This window comes from Sordaria macrospora, chromosome 5, assembly GCF_033870435.1.
Source record: "Sordaria macrospora chromosome 5, complete sequence".
In the NCBI taxonomy this organism is placed as follows: Eukaryota; Fungi; Ascomycota; class Sordariomycetes; order Sordariales; family Sordariaceae; genus Sordaria; species Sordaria macrospora.
Genome location: NC_089375.1, coordinates 2,270,823 through 2,291,767, shown reverse-complemented (window position 1 = coordinate 2,291,767; position 20,945 = coordinate 2,270,823). Strand labels below are relative to the sequence as shown.

Here is a 20,945-nt window from a genome sequence, read left to right as displayed (position 1 = left end):
CCCCGTATCTCCACTCCCATGGCCAAGCTCTCTTTTGATGATGGTATGACTCCTGAGACTCCGTCCAAGACCATGTCTGCTTCGGGTATCAAACACATACATCTTCGCCATCTTGATCACCGCTTCATTTGACTCGCCAATGGCACTCAAGACCATCGCTCTATCGAGTCCATCCGGCAGGACAACTATCAACCGCGTGGCCAGATTCAGACCTGCAAGAAGGGTGGGAGGGCACTCAACCCTTACATCGCCACCCTAGTCACTAATCTCCTTGGAAAGCCTTACTGCGCTTGAGCTGGTCGAGGATTCCAACGCCGTCATCGATACGCATTTCGATGCTATCATGAAGGACCTCCTCAAGTGCATTCTGGGCAAGGAATGGAGAGTTCGCGAGGCAAGCTGTGCTGCCGTCACTGACCTGGTCGCCGAACGACCCTTTCAAAGTACAAGCAGGTCTGAACTTTATTTTTACTCGTTCAGAATATCATGAAACCTACAAGCCAGCAAATAGCATCACTTCAAGTTTTCAACACGATCACAGTTTACGGGGAAAATGCTAATGGGTGGCAACAATCTTCGTTATTTCGAAACCTGGTGGGGTGGTTACCCTTGATCTGGTCTCAACTTCTGGTACCCTTTAAACCTTCTCTTATGTTCTCCACGCAGAAAACCAGCAAACCGGAACTTGATCATACCTACTCATACAAAAGCAAATTAAAGGCCACGAAAACCATGAAAATTTCTTCCAGTTCTCAGTTCCCAGTTCTTTCGCATACCACTTTTTCCACCTCCCAAATCCCAAACTCCGAACACCAAATTCCTCCAACCCATTCATCATCCCCCACTCAATCATCAAACTCATCAATCCCCTCCACCAGCTCCCTGACCACAACAGGCACCTCCTCCAGCCCAATCTCCTGCACTTCCCCCTCATCTCCCAATCCCAATCCCAGACCCAGTCCCAGACTCTGCTCCTCACCGGAGTGCAAATCCCACGTTCTCTCTCCAACTGGCGCCCGCAACTGCCACGCCTCCGCCTCTCTCTCCACCACCCCAGCCTCCCCCAAGTCCTCCACTAAGTCCCACACATCCACCGTCTCCAGGATTTCCCAGGAAACAGGCGGGGCGATGCGAGAACGAGGCGGGGTCGAAGAAGGGCTGGGGCCGGCGGCGGAAGGGGTGTGGTGGTGGCCGTGGTAGTAGCCTGGGTTGAAGCCGGGCGCGGCGGGCTGTTGCTGGTACTGCTGGGGGTTGGCTTGAGCAGCGGGCGCAACAGGGAAATCAAAAGCGGCAGACGCAGCAGAGGCAAAAGAGGCAGCAAGGCCAGCAAAGGCTGAGGCAAACTGGGCGGAGGACTCGAGCCAGGTCCGCTCGAAGGAGCGTAGGGAAGACAGACGGAAGGAGTTGTAGGGAGCTGGGAGGGGCTCCGTGTTGGCGGCTTGAGGTTGGTTGAAGGCAGGAGCGTTGTTGTTGTGGGAATCGAATCCAGATGCAGAAAGAGGAAGGGAGTTGAACCCAGGACCAGACGCAGAATGGGACTCGAACCCAGGGCCGGAAGAAGAGCCAGCGCCAAAGCCAGAAAAGCCAGTACCGGCAGCAAAAGTCCCAGCACCGAAAGACCCAGCACCGAAAGACCCAGCACCCAAAGACCCAGCATCACCACGGGGAAAAGGCGTGCCAGCAGAACGGCGAGCTTCTTCCTCCTCCAGACCAGAACCGCCAGACAAAGACTCAAAGCCAGAGCCAAATCCAGATCCAAAGCCAGGATTACCACCACCAGCAGCACCAGCACCGACAAAAACACCAGCCACAGCACAGTTGCCACCAGTCCCATCATCCGGACGACTTTGAGGCACCGACACAACATCCACGATCCCTCCAGGTGAAGAAGGGAGGCGGAAGACCATGTTGACGTCGGCGAAGCGGACACGACGCTCACCACGAGCACGGAAAAGAGGCTGGGAGTGGCCGGGCTGTTGGGCGTGTTGAAGTTGGGGAGGCGGCTGGTGGTGGTAGCCGTAGCCGTGCGGGTAAGGAGAAGGCGGCGCAGGCAAGAAAACAGGCGGACCGTACTGTCCATGGGCGGGATGGAGCATCGTCATGCCCATACCCATGCCCATTCCCATTCCCAGCTCGAAACCGGGGGCGAAATCAGGGTAAAGGTGAGGATAGGGGGTGCCGGCTGGGTAAAAAGCGCCGCTGCCTACAGGAGCCGCAGGGCCAGAGAAAGAAGCCAAGCCAGGGCCAGCAGGAGCAAAGAAAGGGGTGCCAGGAAGGCCACCACCGGGGAAAATGCCAGACGCAGGGCCAGGACCAGGGAAAAAAGCCGAGCCAAGGACAGGAGCAGGACCGGGGCGAGCAGGGGCGTAAGTCTGCAGCAAAAGCTGCTGCTCTTCCGCCGAGTAAACCGACGGGAACGGGTTGTCGTTGTCGTCTTGGCCGGGGCCGGGGCCGAAGGGGGGTAGCTGGGGCTGGGCTGGGCTGGCTTGGGTTTGGGTTTGGGTTTGCTTGGTGTCACCACCAACAACCTCACTAGCGCCAGAAGAAATAGTGTCATCGCCATCACCAGCGTCATCGCCAGCACCACCAACTTCGCAGCTGACGGCGCATTTGATCCTCCCTCTCGTCTCGCTCGTCACGCCCGCTGTGCTGTTGCCAGTGCTCTCACCACCGACAACATCTACAACCGACGCAAACACAGCCGAAGAAGGCACAAGAACGGGACTAGCCGCGTAAATATCCTGCTCCAAAACATCGTCAACAACGACAGGGGGGTTGCCGGCGTCCAATTTGCTGCTGGTCTCCTCCGACTAGGAGGGAGAGCCAGCAGAACAACTGGATGACGCCTTGGGCTGCTGCTGCTTCTTGACGTTGGCGAGGGCGCGGGCAGAGGCAGGAGCTTGACCAAGCGGCGTGAAGTTCTCCTCGAAGTTGGGGCGGCTGGGGTCGAAAGGGGCAGGGGAAGGGGCAGGAGCCGGCGACGTCTTCTTCTCTCCCTCGGGGGTACTGGCAGCGGCAGCGGCAGCTTTGGGGTCGCACCGGGGTGGGGAGCCGGGCGAAGCAAGCGACACGCTGGGAGGGGGGCTGGCGGGAGCAGGAGCAGAGGCAGGAAAACCGTAACAACGAGGCACCGATATGGACACCTGCTGGTGGCGGTTGCGCTGGTGACCAAGATGGGATGACGGCCTCGAGTGCCGGAGCGCACGAGGGTGGTCACGACGGTAATCCTCCCAGGAATTGACGCGGCCAGGATCCGAACTCGACAAAAGCTCTTCTCTGGTGAGTTGTTGTTGCTGCTGGGGCTGGTCGTTCTGGTCATTCGATGGCTGGCGAACCACCGAAGACAAAGACGGGTCCAACGAAGACGACAACAACAACGACTGGGGCTGCTGGGGGACGGCAGCAGCAGGGGCGACAGCAACCAAAGAAGGCGCAACGAACTCCTCGGCAGTAGCAGAGAGCGAATCCCTTTCACTACGTTCACCCGTAGCAGAGAGCAAATCCCTTTCACTATGTACACCGGAGGAGGACAAGGGCACAAACTCGGGAGCGTCGGGGGCCAGGGACCGCGGCACAAACGGTTTGGCTTCTGCGGAGAAGGAGGAAGAGGTGATGGCATCAACCACTGCCGTCGTGGAAGTGCGAGCTGGTTCATCTGCCACCGAAGAGGCGAGACCGCTATAAGTAAGTGCAAGATCAGGAGCCGAAGCCACCTGTCTGCTGCTGCTGCTGCTGCTGAAATCAAACTGGGCTTCTGCAGCACCAACCATTAACTCGAGCTCACGCGTCCTGTTGGTAGGAGGGTTTCTCAGGCCCTCGATCCCGGACTCGTCCATCGGCTCTCGCATCATGTGGCCGGCGCCATGTGCATCAGCAACACCAACAAGTCCGGCCTTCCTCAGGCGTGCGAACTGCTGATGCGGCTCCAGCTTTTCTGACCAAAGGTGGCGTACGTAGCCTTCGTCCATGTACTCAATGTGCTGGTTCTGGGTGTGTCCAGCATCACCATTCCTGTTTAAGTGCCCTTGCCAGCGAGGCAAAGGCCAGGAACGGCTGGGCGGACCACCACCCCGTACCCCAGACACAGAGGGCACAACGGCGGAGTCGGGCGACAGCTTGCTAACATCTTTGGATTTTTCTCCCTTCTTCTTCCACTTCTGCTTTTGCTGCTGCTGCTGCTGCTGCTTCTGCTTCTGCTTCTGCTTCTTCATCTTCTTGTTCTTCCTCTTGCCAACGACACGAACGTTGCTGGAACCACCAGCACCACCGCGGGCGCTGCTGCTCAGGCTGGGTTGCCCCGGGGAAACCTGGCTGCTGTTGCGGATGCTGATGCTGGGGCGGCTGGCTTCGTGGGTGTACTCGGCGGCGGTTGGAAACGGGACGGCCTCGGGCCCATGCGAGGTGGCGTCGTTGGAATCCGGTGACTTGACGGTCCAGAACCCATTGAAGGGATTCGGCTTGGCTAGGACGACCGAGAGGAAGTCCTCCGTCAAGTTCGTCTTGCCCTTCAGCAGGGGAGCTAGATGAGGTGCGGGAGGGACAGGCGATGAAGGTGTAGGAGGCAGGGGGGTGAATCCGCCACGAATGGTGGACCCACGGTTGCCGGCAGGAGCAGAGGTGGTGTCGAAGGGGATGTCGGAGGGAGTGTTGGTGGTGTTGAAGGCACCAGTGAAAGCTTCAGAAGAAGAGGGAGAAGAAGAAGCAGCAGGAGGAAGAGGAAGGTTGTCAACGCTGTTGTTGACCCTGTTGCTACTGCTGAGGTTGTCTCTGGGTGACCCCCCGTTACCCCCGGAACGGTCGTCTCCAGAGGCGGAAGAAGAAGAAGAAGAAGAAGAACCAGAAGATGACGCCGGCTCGGTTCCAGCTGCCGCCGCCGCCACCGCCTCCTCCGTTGAAGAAGCAGCAGCAACAGCCGACACAGCCTTTCCCTCCTTGCCTTTACCACCCCCCTCATGATCGTCATTCTTCATCACACCCCCTTCGACCATGGACTTGTCATTGTCAAGCTCTATCAACGACAGCGACAGCTCTGAACTATCACTGCCGTGGTAAAGCGGCACCCACAGCGATGCAAGACCTCCAGAGACCCCCACAACAGGCAACAGAGCCCAGCGCGACGACGAACCTGAACCCAACTTCGACTTCGACTTTGCCTTGCTGCTGGCGGCATCTTTCGACAACTTCTTTGCAGCTTCCAGCTTGGCCTTCATCTTCTCCAGTTCGCGCGCCTTGGCGCTCGCCAGGTGGCTTAGGTACGCCGCTCCGTCCTGGGGAAAGAACGGCGACTTGAGCACACCGATATACGAGGCCGCCGCGCGCATGTGCACGTACCTCAACCGCGCCTGCTCCGGGGCGCTCATCCACCTGGCTCCAGTGCCCGTACCAGCACGGTTGCCCGTTCCAGTGGCGGCGGCGGCGGAGGAGGAGGAGACGATGGGCGCGGGGACCGGAGACAGGGAGGCAGCGGAGGAGGGCGCTGACGCCGAGGAGGAGGAGGAAGACGAAAGGGCAGGGGCTGGGGCGGCGACGGGAACGGGGACCTCGGGAGAGGACACAGAGGACACCACCAAGGGCGCGTCGTCACCACCACCATTTCCGCGGACGCTGGCTCTGGCGTCGGGGGTGCCAGGGCTGTTGTCTTTGCCTTTGCCGTTGGAGGGGGACACGGCGGCGGCGGCGGCGGCGTCGATGACGACCTTGGTGCTCTGGTTCTTTGGAGCCATTTCTGCGGTTGGAGTTAGGAGGTATTAGCGAGTGTCCCGATCATAGTTGAGGACCTTGTGGGGAAGAGGGTGATGGCAGGGGTTTCGGGAAGTTCCTTTGTCCCAAGAGCTTCTGAGGTGGAACTGATGATTTGGTGATGAGGGGGCAGCAATACACAGGCTTTCTTACCGAGAATCTTTGGATGAGGAAGAAGGAGGGCGGGAAAACGGCAGGCGAGGTCTTGCTTGACGGGGTACTGTTGTTGTGAGAAAAATATTGTCAGTGATTCTCCTGATCAAAACGAAGGAAGCACTTGTGAGGAAAGTGTGATGAGGGAGAAGTGTGAGGAGAAGAATGCGATGATTAAGATGCTAGTGAGTTTACCCGATCACAAAAATTGGTGAAGGCGCGATGATGATGATGATGAAGGTGATGGTGATGGTGATGGTGATGGTGATAAGTGTCCGCGGCACGAGATATATTACTTACAAGAATCTCGAGGCGAGGGGGACAACGGAGAAACAAAAAGGCAGGCGAGCGCTTCTTACTTTGCTTGATGCTGGAAAAACTGAAGAAAGAAGTCAGCGAAGGAAGATCGCAACAACAAGAGGAAAGAATTACTTACGTCGGCGAGAAAAAAACGGGCGGACGATTTGCTTTACGCGGGTACTGGAAAAGGGAGGAAGAAACGTCAGTGGGTGGGAAGATCACAACAACTTAACCAACAGGTTCCTTACGAGTATGTCAAGATCTTGGTCATGTCTTTCTTCAAGACGCTTGATATGTTCCGTTGTCGGTTTGGGAAAAGGAAGAAAAACAAGGAAGAAAGATTTCCAGAGTAGTGGTAATCACTTTCACGTCGAAGCAGCAATCGGGGTCACAATATGGCACACACACACACACTTACATACACGCGACGAGGCATATAATAAAATACAAGGCACGTCACGAATAATACGGTAGATAAGATTGCAAAAACCGTCTGATCTTCTTATAGGCAGTCAGGGCAGGACACCCTCAGTCGACCCGACGACTGTATACCTTGATGGATACCTCCCGTCGTCTCGTCACTCTTCTTGCCCCGCTATAGGTTGAATAAGGAAAAGATAAGCAGGGGTGTCTCGAAGTGTGGAAGATATCGTGGATTTCGAGAAGGTCTTTCGCTTGACAAGGAGGGTGTTTGTTATGGCTGCTATGGTAACGAGAAGATCTGGTCCTTTTCGTCTGAACTTTTTGAGAACCAAAGGGGAGTATTTCGTGGGAGGCTGCATATGGATTACGTCTTGTGATTACCAGGCGGCGGATAGGGAGAAAATGGGCAGTAGAGACTGTGCCAGGGACCGCGAAAACTCCCGGTCCGCGGGATGGCTTGAGGTAGCAGGTGGTCTAACATTGAAAGACTGAAATTACAAGACTTCGCCGTCCAAACCCTCATCACCCTACCCAGCTGGGCATCTCTCCAAATCACGGTCTGCCCCAACGACCAAGGACAATGGATCTACAACAACCATCACCGCCAGGCTGGATGAGCCCAACCAACATGGAGGCCATCGAGCTATTCCTGCAGTCCCCTACCGGGGAGGGGGTCTTTCAACATGCCTATTTACACTATGTTAGGTGTACAAGATATGTTAGTATTCAATAAGGGCGTCTGTAGTGACCGCCAATGCGCCATGGTCTTTTCGCGCATGGCAACGGTAAAAAGCGGTTACATGTTCGAGGTTAACTGCCTGCTCAGATCAGCCCAGTGTCTCCGTGAACTTCTTCTGCTCTTGGACCAGGTGCCGCTGCTCGGTCTTTGTACGCGCACAGCATGTATGTCGTAGCGGTCTCGAGGATTTGCAACAGCCAGGAAGGTGCGAAGATGGAAAGAATCTTACGACATGGCCTGGCTCCATTACCCGAAGTTGGAGAGATCTTTTGTCGCGCATGTTGGGTTTGGGGATGTGATGAGCTTAAGAGGTACACGTGGCCTCTCAGAGGATCAAATGTTCCTCGGTCACCACTACCAAGATCAAATAATCCCCAATCCCCCAACCCACCCCAGACCCAGGCTCCCACTCAGTACGCCGACGAGGATCTTGAGGACACTGACGAGGAAGAAAGGGTCAACAAAAATGGCAACATTGAAATCATTCGTCATACACCTTTAACTACAGTAGACTGGACGACGAAGCCGCTTAGGTTATGAAAGAGCCATGATTACGGCGGTCCGACAGGATCCTCGCTTCGATCGGAATACAGTTAGCAGGTAGGTACGCAAAGGGGCGCGCGATGGAGAGCATTGCAAAAACCGCCAAGGGAGTCTCCCGGCGAAGCATTTTTCAACTACGAGATCACCACAACCAGGGAAAAAAAAGAAGGGATGGAAGAACTTGCGGCGTTCTTGAGCTATCGCTTTCCTCAGACAAAGATGGGATGAAGACGCGTCACGTCTAGACGAGAAATTAGTGAGGAATGAGGGAGATATAAATTGTGACGGGTTTGATTTCTTATTCGGCAGCATCCGTAGAGTTACCAGTGTCTATGTGAGTCTCGCCATTGACACTAACACCACCTGGTTCACGATGTCCTTTTCTCCTTAGCGGCACTACCCAAAGCATCCGCCATGTTTTGGAACTACCTTAATTTGACATGATCGTGAGCTGTATGTGTGTGTGACTGATTGTAGGGAACGCGCCGGACGCCGCAACCCCCGGAAAGGGTCTGGGATAGGGGGTTCATGACCGGGACGGGGCCGAGCACCAGAAGATCCGGTAGTACCTCCACACTACCCCCACGACTTCCGTTGTGGTGCTTGTCCAGGTGAACTTTGAGGCCGAAGTTCTTGTCGCAGACTTCACAATAGTGAGTCTTGTTGGCATTGTTCTTTGTCGCAAAATCGCGACTCCGCTAAGTTGCTGCAGAGACAGGTTTTGATGCGCCGCCAGACTTTATTCCGACTTGCTCAGCATGGCCTTTGCCACACCGGGGTGTACGAGAGTGTTGGCGGATTGGAGAGGCATTTTGCAGTCGGTGCAAAAGTGCTTGTTCGAGGCTTTGGCACGCTCACGAACTCCGACGGCGGTCTCCAGAACCTTCTCCTTGTTCTTGTTGGTCCATGCCAACTTCTCCTTTCGCTTTCTCTCCACAAATGAGGTGCCTAGAGGTCTTTGGCCTTCTCCCGGTCTTCGGCTGCTTTCGAGGCCTTGGCCATATAGGCAGGTTTGTGTGAGATGAACACTGAAAACAATGAGTGGAAATGGATGAGAATATTGTCGGGTCATGCCAAGTTGGAAGATACCTTTTACCGATGCGCGATTCCAATGCTTTTCCGTCATGTCCATGCCGTTGAGTCCTCGTGAACGGAAGCACACTAACCTCTTCCCGGCTAAGCAAATTCGTCCCCGGTTGTGGGTATATCTAGAGGTATGGAATTCCATCATTGACATCAAACTAACCCACCCCCTCCCACTCCCTATTCTACGTCCAAAGAACCAAGCAGACATCGGTGCAGGAGTCGAAACTGCTTGAGAAAGAGCTAAACTCTAGCGCGTGACCGTTCCGCCAACTGATGCCCGCCGGAAGGGCGACTACCTATCCACCTTAATCAGAATCAACATCAGCCAGCTCCATGGCATCGCCAGATCCAGGGAAGAAAGCTGGTCCATATGCCGTCGAGGTTTGTCCGGAGGCATGCATGAAAGGTGCTCGGCTGTGAAGACGGCCTCGACATGCAAGGGAACGGACGCGGGTAATGGGGATGGGGATGTCGGACTGGGAGGGGTGGTGAGAGGCCCAGTTACACATGGAAGTGAAGCTCAGTCTCGCTGTTGCTGGGACATGAACAAAAAGGGTTAAGTTTGCTCGTTCTTTTCTTCATGCCAAAACCACCGCCTTTAAGGCCTTTCTTTCCTTATATATCCGCGCTCTGACTTCTTCCCATTGATTCTTTCCATTCTTTGCCCCAAACCCAAGTTCTCGCTACACGGCACTCCCATCCCATTTTCGAACCACCATCATCCTGAGTTTCCGAGTCATTTGATCCCATTCATATGGTCAAAATGAAATCCATTCCAGACAGTGAAGCCATTTCATCTGATCATATTCCACTCTCCAGTGAATGGGTTCAGCTAACCATGAATACCTCTACCTTATCTTGATGACCTCATGTCGCGCTGGAAGTGTGCTTTCTGTCCAGCTTTTCATGTTGTGGACCATGCACCCCCGTCCTTTGCCAAATTGTTGAGACCTATTCGTCCAACTGCTCGTGGAGGAAACTTGAGAAGCCAACTCAATCTACCTCTACAAAACCCCGTCACCGGGCTGGATTTGAAGTCCGAGATCTTCTTGTGATATTGTTTAACGAGGAGAATGAGGCCCTGAACGCCCCTACCTTACCTAGTCTACATGAACCTAATATGGCGATACCACTCCCGCTGGCCCAAGCATCAAATCGCCGACTGGACCTCGTCTGCCCTACAGTATGGACAGGGTTGTGTTCTCACAACTGCCTCACCGAGCCACCGAGGCACCAAAGGGGTGCATGGTCCACAGCACCTCTCCATGAAGCAAACAACGGCTCCAAGTTTATGATCGAGGCGACCGAGGCGAGGAAAATAAGCTGAGGCTGGAGCGGGAGGTCCAGTTGCTGAAGCACGCATGAAAACCTGCATCACTGTGGGTGCTACACAATCCTCTAGAGGCCAGCGTGAAAGAACCTCAGGGTTGCCCTTTGTGCAACACTCAACAATTGCTTGCGTCTCCTCAGACGAGCAGAGCACGAGTTGTTTGGTGTTTTGGTTACATGGCGGCCAATATGGCGCCGATTCGGACTGCTATCTCCTTTCAGGCTCTCGCCCTTAGCAGCCAGGCTGCTCGCAGAGAGCTGGATGCACTGGCTAAGACCATGTCGCTCGATAGAGGCTTGGCCAGACAGACATCCACCACCGACAGGGATGTGGGGGCACCTTGGTTGGTTCTAGATATGCCTATAAAACATTGGCCTTTAGCCTTCGAGGAGAAACCCTGGACGGACTGATGTTTATAGAGAGATGTGAGGTAAGAATACTCGGTGGTAACAACCTAACTGATGCTTCGTCAGGTACCACAATAGGTAGGTAGAGGTCCGCAAATTCCTACAAAGACATGTCTTCCCCTACAATCCTTAAAATCATAACAAGCATTAGCCCTCATCCTTGGTAATCCCCAACCCAACCAAGACCACAGTCGCCACATCCATAACCACCACAAGCACCCACAGCAACCACGCGACACTGGCCGTGACCAGATTATTCTTCATATCCACCACTTCCGTGCTCCCATCCTCCGCCGGCACCATCATATACTTCTTCCGACAGGTATACCACACAATAGGAAACGTGATCGGGATCAGCGCAATAGCCAGTAGGTAATTACACGCCACGAGCGCTTTTGACAGTCCCTCCTTTCCCACAGCAAGCGCAATCACCAGCGCCGGGATAATCGCCACGCATCTGGTAACTAATCTCCTCAAGAACGGGTTGAGACGGATATCCAACGCCCCTTCCATGATGATTTGGCCGGACATGGTGGAGACTATACCCGCGGAGATGCCGGAGAATAAGAGGGAGACGGCGAACATGATTCCTGCTGCGGGGGCAATGGAGTCTCTGAAAAGGTAGTAGAGGGAGTACAGGTCTTCGGAGATCTCGTCGTCTTCTGAGCGGGTTTCTTCGGGGACGTAAAAGGCGCTGCCGGCGATGACGAGGAGGGCGCTGTTGACGAAGATGGCGACGGTGAACAGGGTGAAGGTTAGCTCGGCGATGGAGTAGCCGAGGCAGGATTTGATGGCGCGGAGGGAGGGGCGGTATGCAGCCGTGGCAAGTGTCTCCTGGCTGGAGGAAGGGGAGGGAGCCTGTCCCTGACTCTGACTCCGGGGCAGAGAGGGGGCGCGCTTGACATCATAGTCATAGAGACGGGCACGTGAGAGAGAGGTGCCAACATAAAGCGCATGCGGCATTAGCGTGCCACCGAGAATAGCGCACGAGGCGTACAGACCCGTATCAACGAAGATCTCGCGCGAGGGCACGTAGCCCCGCAGGATCTCACGGGTGGTGGTGCTGCTGTGGTCGACCATGGAAAGAGCGATGCAGATGGTGACGAAGACGACGACCACCAAAACGGAAACGAAAGCTTCGAAGATGCGAACCCGACGCAGCTCGCCCGTGTCGGTGTAGAAGAGGAGGACGAGCAGAGTCTCGACTACGGAGATGACGCAGGCGGCGGCGAGCGGGAGCTTGGGGATGAGGATGTTCAGCGCGATGGCGGTGCCGATTACTTGGCCTAGGTCGGTGGCTATAATGGAGGCTTCGGCGACGACGTAGATGGAGAGGTCGAGCCAGCGCGGGAGCCAGCGCCGGTTCATTTGGGCCAGGTCCATGCCGGTTACGGTACCAAGTTTGACGCAGAGGGACTGGAGGGGGGTTAGCAAGTGGGTGAATTTCAGGGGTAGCTGATAAGTCTTACCTGGATATAAATGGCTATTAGGTTGGAGACCAACACCATGAAGAGCAGCTTATACTGGAATTCTGCACCAGCCGAGATGGCAGTTTGGTAGTTATCCGGATCGACATAAGCGACGCTAATGACAGCACCTGGACCTAAGAATTTGAAGAACTTCCAGATCTTAGAGCCTATTGACGTCGGTTCCGACGAAGGGAATGGCCGAGGTTGGTATACCGGTGGGGGAGAATGGCGGTTCGGTCTCAGTCCGAACCAAGTCCGCAGTCCAGCAACCCATGGCCTTTGGGTTTCTTCGCTGTAGACGGATGGAGAGACATGAGCGGCTGTAGCTTTCTTCTCGTCCTGCTCGTAGTTGTTGGTAGTTGAGGTTCCTGGGAGAGGTCGGACCTCGGTGGTACCAAGGTCTGTAGTGGTAGCCATTCTGAAGATGCCTGCCCTAGGCAATGAGAGAAGGAAAAGGGGCGGATGAATATCAACACTTTTTGTCGTGAGAATATGAGAGGAGGGCCATGGGATATTATATCCCAGACACCGGCTATCATGAGAATGCACGATGGCGGGGAGCTTCCCGCTCATTGCAACCACATTATGCACCGCGAACCGCGGGAGGCGAGAGGTCAGAGAGAAACCCGCATGCTGCTTGAGGCCTACCTCAGAGGAAAGAGAGGGGTCTAGGGCTGAAGATGGGAGTTGTTCCTATGAGAAGAAGGTTTAGCATGTTGTGGTGGTGAAATGGCGTTTTTGCCGGTAGCTGATGGGTGGATTGGTACAAGGGTGCATAAGCCACTTTGGGATAGCGGTGCAGACTGGCTGGCTGGAATGAAGGGGGACCTCAGTCTGGCCTTCCAGTCAACTTGGAGTGGTGAAGAGCCAAGGAGTGATAAGCAAAGAAAAAGGGACGATATTTTGTGGTTGAGGTGGTCTAGAAGAAGGGCCAAGAGGAAGATATTGGTGAGTGTTCGGGTTGATGCGTGCTGTGGAAGGGACTGGCTCTCGAAAGGGAGGAAAACCAAGAGCTGAGTCGGCTGTTTTTGCCTCTTGAAGTGCCAAAGAATCCCAATTATTGACCATCATGTTGGGTTAAAAACAAACAGAGGGCCTTGGCTGGCCACTGTAATAGGGAAGATGCATTCCAGCAGTGTGTCTCTGTCGTCCGTGGAGGCGAAGATAGAACATCTGCATGTATTGCTCGAATCATGCCGCCAGAGCATGGCAGTTGAGGTGTTATAGTGCCGAGGTGAGCCTCACTTGAGTCGATCAAGCCGGTAACGGTGTGAAGTATCCCATGTTCTGGAAGAAAACGTATGAGGGAGGTGAAGATGATGAAGTTGTTCAGTGGTGGTAATAAGACGATGTTCCTGCAGGGCTGACAGCGCTATGCGGTTAGTAACCGCGTGCATTCAGCCCGCCACACATTGGCCATTAACAGCCACCTCACTCAATGTTTGCCAGCGGCAAGCAGCTTTGGCGTTTGCTGGCGTTGCCCTAGACTCGATAGTTTTTTTTTTCCCGCCGTTCATGTTCCATCACCCCAACACTACACTCGGTCGATGGAGGGGTTCGCTATCATGCGGTCAGCTTGTTCTACCATGGAGAGAAGAGCTCACCACTGCGACACAAGATTCCGACGTCGGCAATAAGATGAAGAGGGGTTGTTGATGAGAAACACCAAATCAATGGAATTCCAACCCGAAAATATGAAAGTCTGGAAAGCGCAATCACCACCGTGGCGTCTGCTGCAAAAGGGGGCGATAAACACCCGTTTGCAGTGGAATTATTAGTTCGGGAAAGGCGAAGATGCAATTGGCCCCGCGGCATTCAGCTCTTCACAGCTGAGTGTGATCAGTGACGGGAAGGAAAAAAGCGCCAACGACCAGAGTATCGGAATGCTTGAATGATGGGATGCTCCTCACCTCCCCTTTGTCCTTTGTTCAACCGTCGGACTTTAAAAGACGGCGGTGCCTCCTTCCCTCATATTAAAATCCCACCACGGCTGACCCATGATGATGCAGTGAGACACTACGTACGATTTAATCGAACATGTCCAGTTGAAGTGTTCGATTCTTCCATTCCTTCATTCCACTTCCGGATTAACTCCAGTCTTTCTTTACTCCCAATCACAACCACCACCACCACTCGCCCACCATGGCGACCGTCGACTCCCTCCTCTTCAACATCTCCTCCTTCATCGCCGGCCTATTCCTCCTCGAATATGGCGCCGACAAGTTCATCGACCACACGGCCATTGTCGCCAAGAGACTCAATGTCTCGCCCACTCTCGTCGGACTCTTGACCTGCGGCGCCGAATGGGAAGAGCTCGTCGTTATCATCGTCGCTCTGAGCCAAAAGAACTCGAATATGGCCCTGGGCAACTTGATCGGCTCATCCGTCGCCAATATCCTCGCATCCTTCTCGCTGGGATTGCTGTTCATGAAAAAGGCCGAGTTTGACCGCAGTTCCAAGATTTACTCGGCTGCCCTTCTCGGTCTGACGACAGTCTTTCTGCTGCTGCTCATTGCGCTCAAGGGGTCGACTTTCCAATGGTTTGGTGGTATTCTTCTTATCGCAGCGTTCGTGGTCTATGTTATCTCCGTGGCGTCTCTCATCTACCGAGGCATGCTCACGGCACCCGAAAACTCTGATAGCGACAGCGACAGCGACAGCACTGATGACGATCGCAATATTGAGAGCGACGACGATGACGACCGAACCATCAACGCCGACGACAGCGACACGGAGCGCCCCAGCGACGAAGAACAAGGATGGACTTCCGACAAGGGCCATCAACTCAACCTGCTGAAGCCCTCATCGAACAAAGTTGCAAAGGCGAAGAAGAAGTCCAAGGCCATCAAGGTCATAAATAAGCGCCCCAAGACAATGCGCCATCATGTCTTCCAACTCGCCCTCGGTCTCGCTGCCCTGCTCGTCTCTAGCTACATCATAGCACACAGCGCATCGACTATCGGTCACGAGCTGGCCCTATCCGGCACTGTCGTTGGCACCACAATTCTGTCCCTGGCCACCACGCTCCCAGAGAAGTTCGTCGCCATTCTCGGAGGTGCACGACACCAACCAGGCATTATGGTTGCCAATACTGTCGGCTCCAATATCTTTCTGGTCACCCTTTGCGGGGGCGTGTTGTTTATCTGGGGAGATGCCAGCCAGCTGCAGTTTGGGTTTACGCTCTTTGAGGCTACCGTGATGTGGCTATCGGCTGTGGTTATCTTTGGCATTGTGATGATGGGTGGTAGACGGTGGATGGGCGTCGCCATGCTCGTTGGCTATGTTGGGTTCTTGGTCGTGGAGATCATGAATGGCCGCGAGCTTGATGAGGACTGAGCATCCGCGGAAATGTCTTGTTCATTGTATTGTTCGCTATCATCTTGGCGTTTGGGTATTGAGAGATTAGACAAGAAGTGGGAGTAATCTGGCTCGTACTGGTCCTTCTGGGATTCTTGTATTTTTATCGATGGTGTTGGAGGAGATATGTTCTTCTTTGCTTTCACCTTTGTCGCATCTTTCTCCCCTTCGACGATCTGCTTCTTCTGTCCAAGCCATTCGTTGCACATCACATTTGCGAACTTGGCGCCAGTAAAGTTACCTCGGAGGTACCGTCAGCTCATTACGACTGTGACCTTCCCCATCCATACACAATCCTGGAATCCGCCCAAGTCTAACCCATCACAGGAAGGCGTTCCTGTAGGTCGAGGTCAGTCGTGGGAAGCCAAGCCTCTTGGCTCCAAAAACAAGACTCGTCGATGGAGTTTTACCCCAGATTTATGATTGTCTTGGCATCACCACTCGCAACGTCAAGTCGTCGACCATCTTTGAGCAAAACCCCAAATTATCCCAAACATCTCATCTCACCACTTGACCACTTCCCCAAAAAACCAAGAACAGCGGAGGTTTTTCCGCTTTTCCTAACCCATAGACGGATGATCACCCCCCACACCTTTGTTTCTGCGGGGAAGTGGACTCTTTCCTCAAGATCCCAACCCCAAATGGTCTAGACTCTCGAAGCTGGCGACGACGGCCTTCCCCCATTCCTTTGTCTTACGTAGCAGTTTGCCCAATCATCTCACATCCCGATGCTTTCCCTTTTCCTCGGAGCGATCATTCACGACAACACGTGTCGGAGATACAGCGGGATCCATTTCCGACAAAGCTCTTAGTTCACCTCGGCACCTTTTGCTCTGTTCTCTTCGACCGACGGTTTCCTACACTAGATCATCACAAGCGGCATAGCATTCGCCTACTCAATATTTCTCCAAGTCCCTTTCCCCATTATCACCTCCCTGCCCTGGGCTTATCACGCCACACCCGCCCAGGTTGCCATCCCATCATTCTACAAAGTCCCCAAGTCGAGCCATGCCCAACGTGAGGTCAATTTAAGCGTAAAAATACCACCTGCCGAGCATCCCATAGCGTGCTGATCGTGGTCCGACCTATCAGACGATGCGGGGTCGGGTAATCACGCAGTGTCGCTACCATCCTTGACCTCAATCCCCATGTGCCCCTCCCCCAGGCCAGGAGGGCAAACTAGGGAGAAGTCTCTTGGAGCCTGGAACTGAAACCTAAAGGTGTGGCTGGCCTGGACTCTTCCTGCATTCACTTCCATCCATGAGTTCGTTTTCGTTCAATGTTTCCTAGGATGGTAGTGTTCCTTTCTCCTGGGTATGATTGTCGTTGCTTCTTGCCAGTCACTTCAATCATCCAAGAGTTCCTGGGAAAGTCACTTGTTAACAGGTTTCCCCAAGGATGATTATATCCGAAAGCAATATATGGTAGTACAAGGAGTGACCAAGAAGTGTCTGACGGGAACCCCCTGAGCCCTGATAGTGGTGCCACCATCCTTCCACCCCTTCCGCTTTCCCCTCCTCCTCACTTCCCCAAAAACACCTACTGTATGTATACCTATACATCGCCAAGCCCATCCATCGTTGGTTTGAATCCTTCATGCTGTACCAGCTGAGCTGTTGGTGCAGGACTAACCTGAGCCCAATGGCCCCAATGGCCCCAATGGACTCGGCTGGTTGATTGAGAGCATGTGGTTGGCTTGGCGCATAAACTTGCGAAGTGTATTAATGGGCTATGCCTCCCGGAGTTCTCTCCCGCGATTTCTCTTCTGCTTCCACTTTTACGAAATCTCAATTGTTACAGCTACAAGAGCGACGTACGAGTTCATCAAAGCGATTAGCAGTCCACTGTTGCACAGACTGTTTCATGCGTAGTCGCACAGACCTCCCAAGTCGTCAATCAATCCGTCATCGAGTTCGAGGAGGACGTGCACTTCCTACAAAACACACTTAAGCAACAAAACCTCGACAGAAAACCCAGAACACTCAGCCATACCATACCTTCATCAGTCATCATTCAACACCCGTTACCCAAAGTCGGAACGATAACAACTTGACCCTTTCGTTCGCCCAACAACAATACCATCATCATCACCAACAACAAAAGAAGAAGCCAAGATGTCCTGCCCCTGCTCCCGCTGTTTCAGCAATCCCTCCTCTCCGCACTCATCAGAACCATCCTCGCCACCTCCTTATTCGTCATCAGCATCAGCCACTTCCCCATCATCACCAGGGCAATCAAGCAAGAAGAGGAACGGGTTTCCATGGTTTAAGAAGAGCACCAGCAGCACTAGCGCAAATTCCTATCCGCCGCGATATAGCGTGGAAAGCACGGCGTCGGACTTGGTTGGTTTGTTGGGTCGTCATGGTTGGGATTCTCGTAGGACCACAAGAAAACGGGATAATGGAGTTGGATCGGGAGTTGGTTGGACTTGGAGTGGGGATTCTGTCGGGAGATAGGTAGATTTGGAGGCTGAGGAAGGGAGGGAGACGTGAGGGAGAGATACGAATGGAAATAGGAGGAAGCGGCCGAAGAGGTTTATGACTGAAATGAGATTACGAAACGGATGGCACGCGGCCCACGCCCGGGGGAACCGAGGGATACGAACGAGCTCAGGAGAGCGGTGGTAGGGGATGCTGAAGAAGTTGGATACGATGGGATAGGAGGAAAAGATTACGTGATGATCAGGAAGACCGAGTGAATCGACATTCAGGACTGAAATGGCATGTACTCGTTCAGATATCCCATCAAATTGACGCGAACTGAAACTCTTTGGAAATCTATCTGGCTCCGAACCTTTCGGTTACAAGTTACAAAATCTCCCCTCCCTCGGCTGACGAGCAAGCGGAAGGATATCTTCCGCATCATCTGGAGCCGAGACCGCAAACCCAAGCCGCCCAGTAACGTGAAGGACGCCGTACTGTATAGTTGGCTCTCTCGTGCATTTCGCTCCACCGCCATTATCATCAACATCATCATCCATTCTGATTTCTCTTCTTTCTCTTGATCCTGGGTCCTTCGACGAATGTGTTTGACAATCTGCTTAACTGAGGCGTTGCTGCTACCGCTGGCGAGAAGTGGTAGTGCTGCTAGCTGATTGTTGATTTGGCGAGGCGGTGGAGGAAGAACGATGCCTGTCGTCGCTGTCTCGGTGACCTCTTCCACGCTGGTAGCGGCGTGCTTGTACTCGGAATAGTTGCTGTCTGGTGTGAATTTTGGTGCCATTGTCTGCGCAGGACGAAGGAGGAACGCATTTGCGAGTTCGAGCGGGTTCATTGAGAAGTCTCTCCCGAGCTTCCACTAGCCCCAGAATAGCATCAGGGTTGCGAGCGGTCCGATGAGACTGACAGCCATCGCGAGGATGAGGGCTGGGCGCTGAGCTACGTATATAACGTGACTCTTATGGCTCTGGTAGTTGACGGTTTGATGTATGCTCGGAAGATTGTTGGAGCGGGCAACTCCGTTCCAAACTGCTGTGTCTATGACAGATAGCCGAAAGATGACGTCGCGGATGTCGTTGAGTATATCATCCATCGGATCTCGGAAATATATGTTGCACCCATCATCACCCTGGGGCCCCTGCCAGTAAAGGTAGGAAAGTAGCCCATGGTGTTCGGCCAAGGCTGTTGAGTAAATGCTGGGGCCGATCAAGGCATATTTCTTTATTGTATTCGCTTTCCAGAGTATGTACCCCACAGTCCTTATGTAACGAACCCTGTCATTGGAAGCTCCTGTGGATTCCGATTCAACAACATGGTCGGCCTTCCAGCTACCCGACGCAAAAGTCGCAATGCCCCCGTTTAGTTCCAAGGTGTAGTTGACCAACGAAGGAAGCAACCAACACTCTTGATTGACCAGCTCGGGGTTATGGCACTGCCCTGACTTTGCTCTGGTCACGTTGACCAAGATTCCTGTTACCCACCGCCGGCCCTCAACGGGCCAAGTCGTATCGTAGACCTCTGTACTGAAGATCTCTGCTTCAATACGGGGATTGTCTACGGAGAGAGCGGATAAATCCAGCGGAAAGGTGGAAGTAGAGCAATTTGTATAGTCGAATCCCAAAGTAGTAACGGTGAGTGTACAGTTCGTACAGGACTCGGTTCCCGGAATATGCACTGGAGTTTTGGCCTGGAACTCGCGCAATACGTTGAAGTAGCTGTCTTGTGCCCTGGTGCCATCAATTACCCCGTCCTCGAACATTTGAGACCACTGGGTTTGGCGGTGGAAAACTTCGTCTTGAAAGAAGTCCCCTTTTGGATAAATTGGGATATCGATCGTATCCGTCTCGACAACCTCACGTGTTTGGACGAGCAGGGCCCTTTGCATCAAGGGGCCTCGAAGTAAAGAGGTAATAGCGACGAGGATAGAAACTGGAGTTATGAGGTATGGATGAGTATGAACGCAAATGCCACAGCATCGCTTCAGGAGTGGATGTAATCATGGCTCAATGATCACCATACACGTCGGGTAAAACTTACCCAAACTAATTCGGATAGCTCTGCCTTTAGCCAGTGCTTTTAAAGCCCCAAAAATACCTGTTGCCCCTTCCCAATGGTAGTAGAGGTTGGTTATACACATCTTCCCTCCAATTCCATGGTCCAGAAGGAGACAATACAGCCATGGGCGAAGGCAAGGCCCATCAAGGCATTTGCTGTAGTCAATGTGTAGGCCAAAAGAATGCTGGGTTGTAAGACGCCTGACCATTCGCTAACGAGACTGTTGTTACTCCGAAGAATGACTGACATGGTGGCATTAGTACCTGCTCCGCGTATGTGTAAGTAATTGTGGCTTTACACTGATGTGTTTCATTGATACAAATTGGATGTGCCGGAGTTCCATTACTCACAGAAGACGCTCAACAGCAAGGGAACCAATCCAAAATATGGAAACCGTCTGAAGAAGCCAGGCCTCCAACGATACTCTTCCCTTGCTGGGCCACCTGAACTTGAAGCAGGTGAATGACATGGTGCCTTGAGAGATGCATTGGTTGATATGTTTTGAGCTTGCTCCAGCTCTGTTTCCGAGCCCGACAGTTCAGCGACATCGTGATCGTTTATCCCATTTTGCCCTGCCAAGTTGGCATCTTCCATGAGAGCCTCGGGAATAGTCCGGCCTACCACGAGCGGTTGCTGGTGGGCCGAATCATTGTCGTGGGTCTGAGTTCTGGCGTACTGGCCGCGGTCACTGTGCTGCATCTGAGGGTTGCTTCTGTTGACAGGCGGATCCATGATCACTGAAAACAGAAGTAACGAGAACGATTGTCGGGGTTTAAAGAGACAGAACTGGCGAGCGAAGCATGATGTAGAAAGAGAAACGAGAAGACCCTAAGTAGATAAAGACGAGGCACGCAATTAAAAAAGGCCCACATTGATCCGCGAGCGACCAGTGAAAAAAGGCAGGTG

General features: G+C 53.5%; 4 protein-coding genes across 4 annotated transcripts; 2 read left to right on the top strand and 2 right to left on the bottom strand.

Annotated features, from left to right (window-relative positions):
• Positions 1–845: 845 nt before the first annotated feature.
• Positions 846–5,723, bottom strand: SMAC4_06268 (uncharacterized protein; the record flags this gene model as incomplete). The annotated part of the gene is made up of 4 exons (XM_003345567.2): positions 846–2,796; positions 2,871–3,713; positions 3,748–4,675; positions 4,838–5,723. 4 exons carry the CDS (start codon positions 5,721–5,723, stop codon positions 846–848), a joined length of 4,608 nt encoding a protein of 1,535 aa, XP_003345615.2.
• Positions 5,724–10,367: 4,644 nt separating this feature from the next.
• SMAC4_06269 (uncharacterized protein) lies at positions 10,368–12,929 on the bottom strand. Its single transcript, XM_003345568.2, has 2 exons — positions 12,190–12,929; positions 10,368–12,136 (listed from the first exon to the last, which is right to left on the bottom strand). The coding sequence occupies exons 1-2, from the start codon at positions 12,760–12,762 to the stop codon at positions 10,868–10,870; spliced, it is 1,842 nt and encodes a 613-aa protein (XP_003345616.2). The 5' UTR covers positions 12,763–12,929; the 3' UTR covers positions 10,368–10,867.
• Positions 12,930–14,316: 1,387 nt separating this feature from the next.
• Positions 14,317–15,644, top strand: SMAC4_06270 (uncharacterized protein). The gene has a single exon (XM_003345569.2). The coding sequence runs from the start codon at positions 14,332–14,334 to the stop codon at positions 15,523–15,525; it is 1,194 nt and encodes a 397-aa protein (XP_003345617.1). The 5' UTR covers positions 14,317–14,331; the 3' UTR covers positions 15,526–15,644.
• A 2,016-nt stretch (positions 15,645–17,660) lies between these two features.
• On the top strand, positions 17,661–18,002 carry SMAC4_13832 (uncharacterized protein; the record flags this gene model as incomplete). Its single annotated transcript, XM_066091646.1, has 1 exon — positions 17,661–18,002. The coding sequence occupies one exon, from the start codon at positions 17,661–17,663 to the stop codon at positions 18,000–18,002; it is 342 nt and encodes a 113-aa protein (XP_065947194.1).
• Between the last annotated feature and the right edge of the window lie 2,943 nt (positions 18,003–20,945).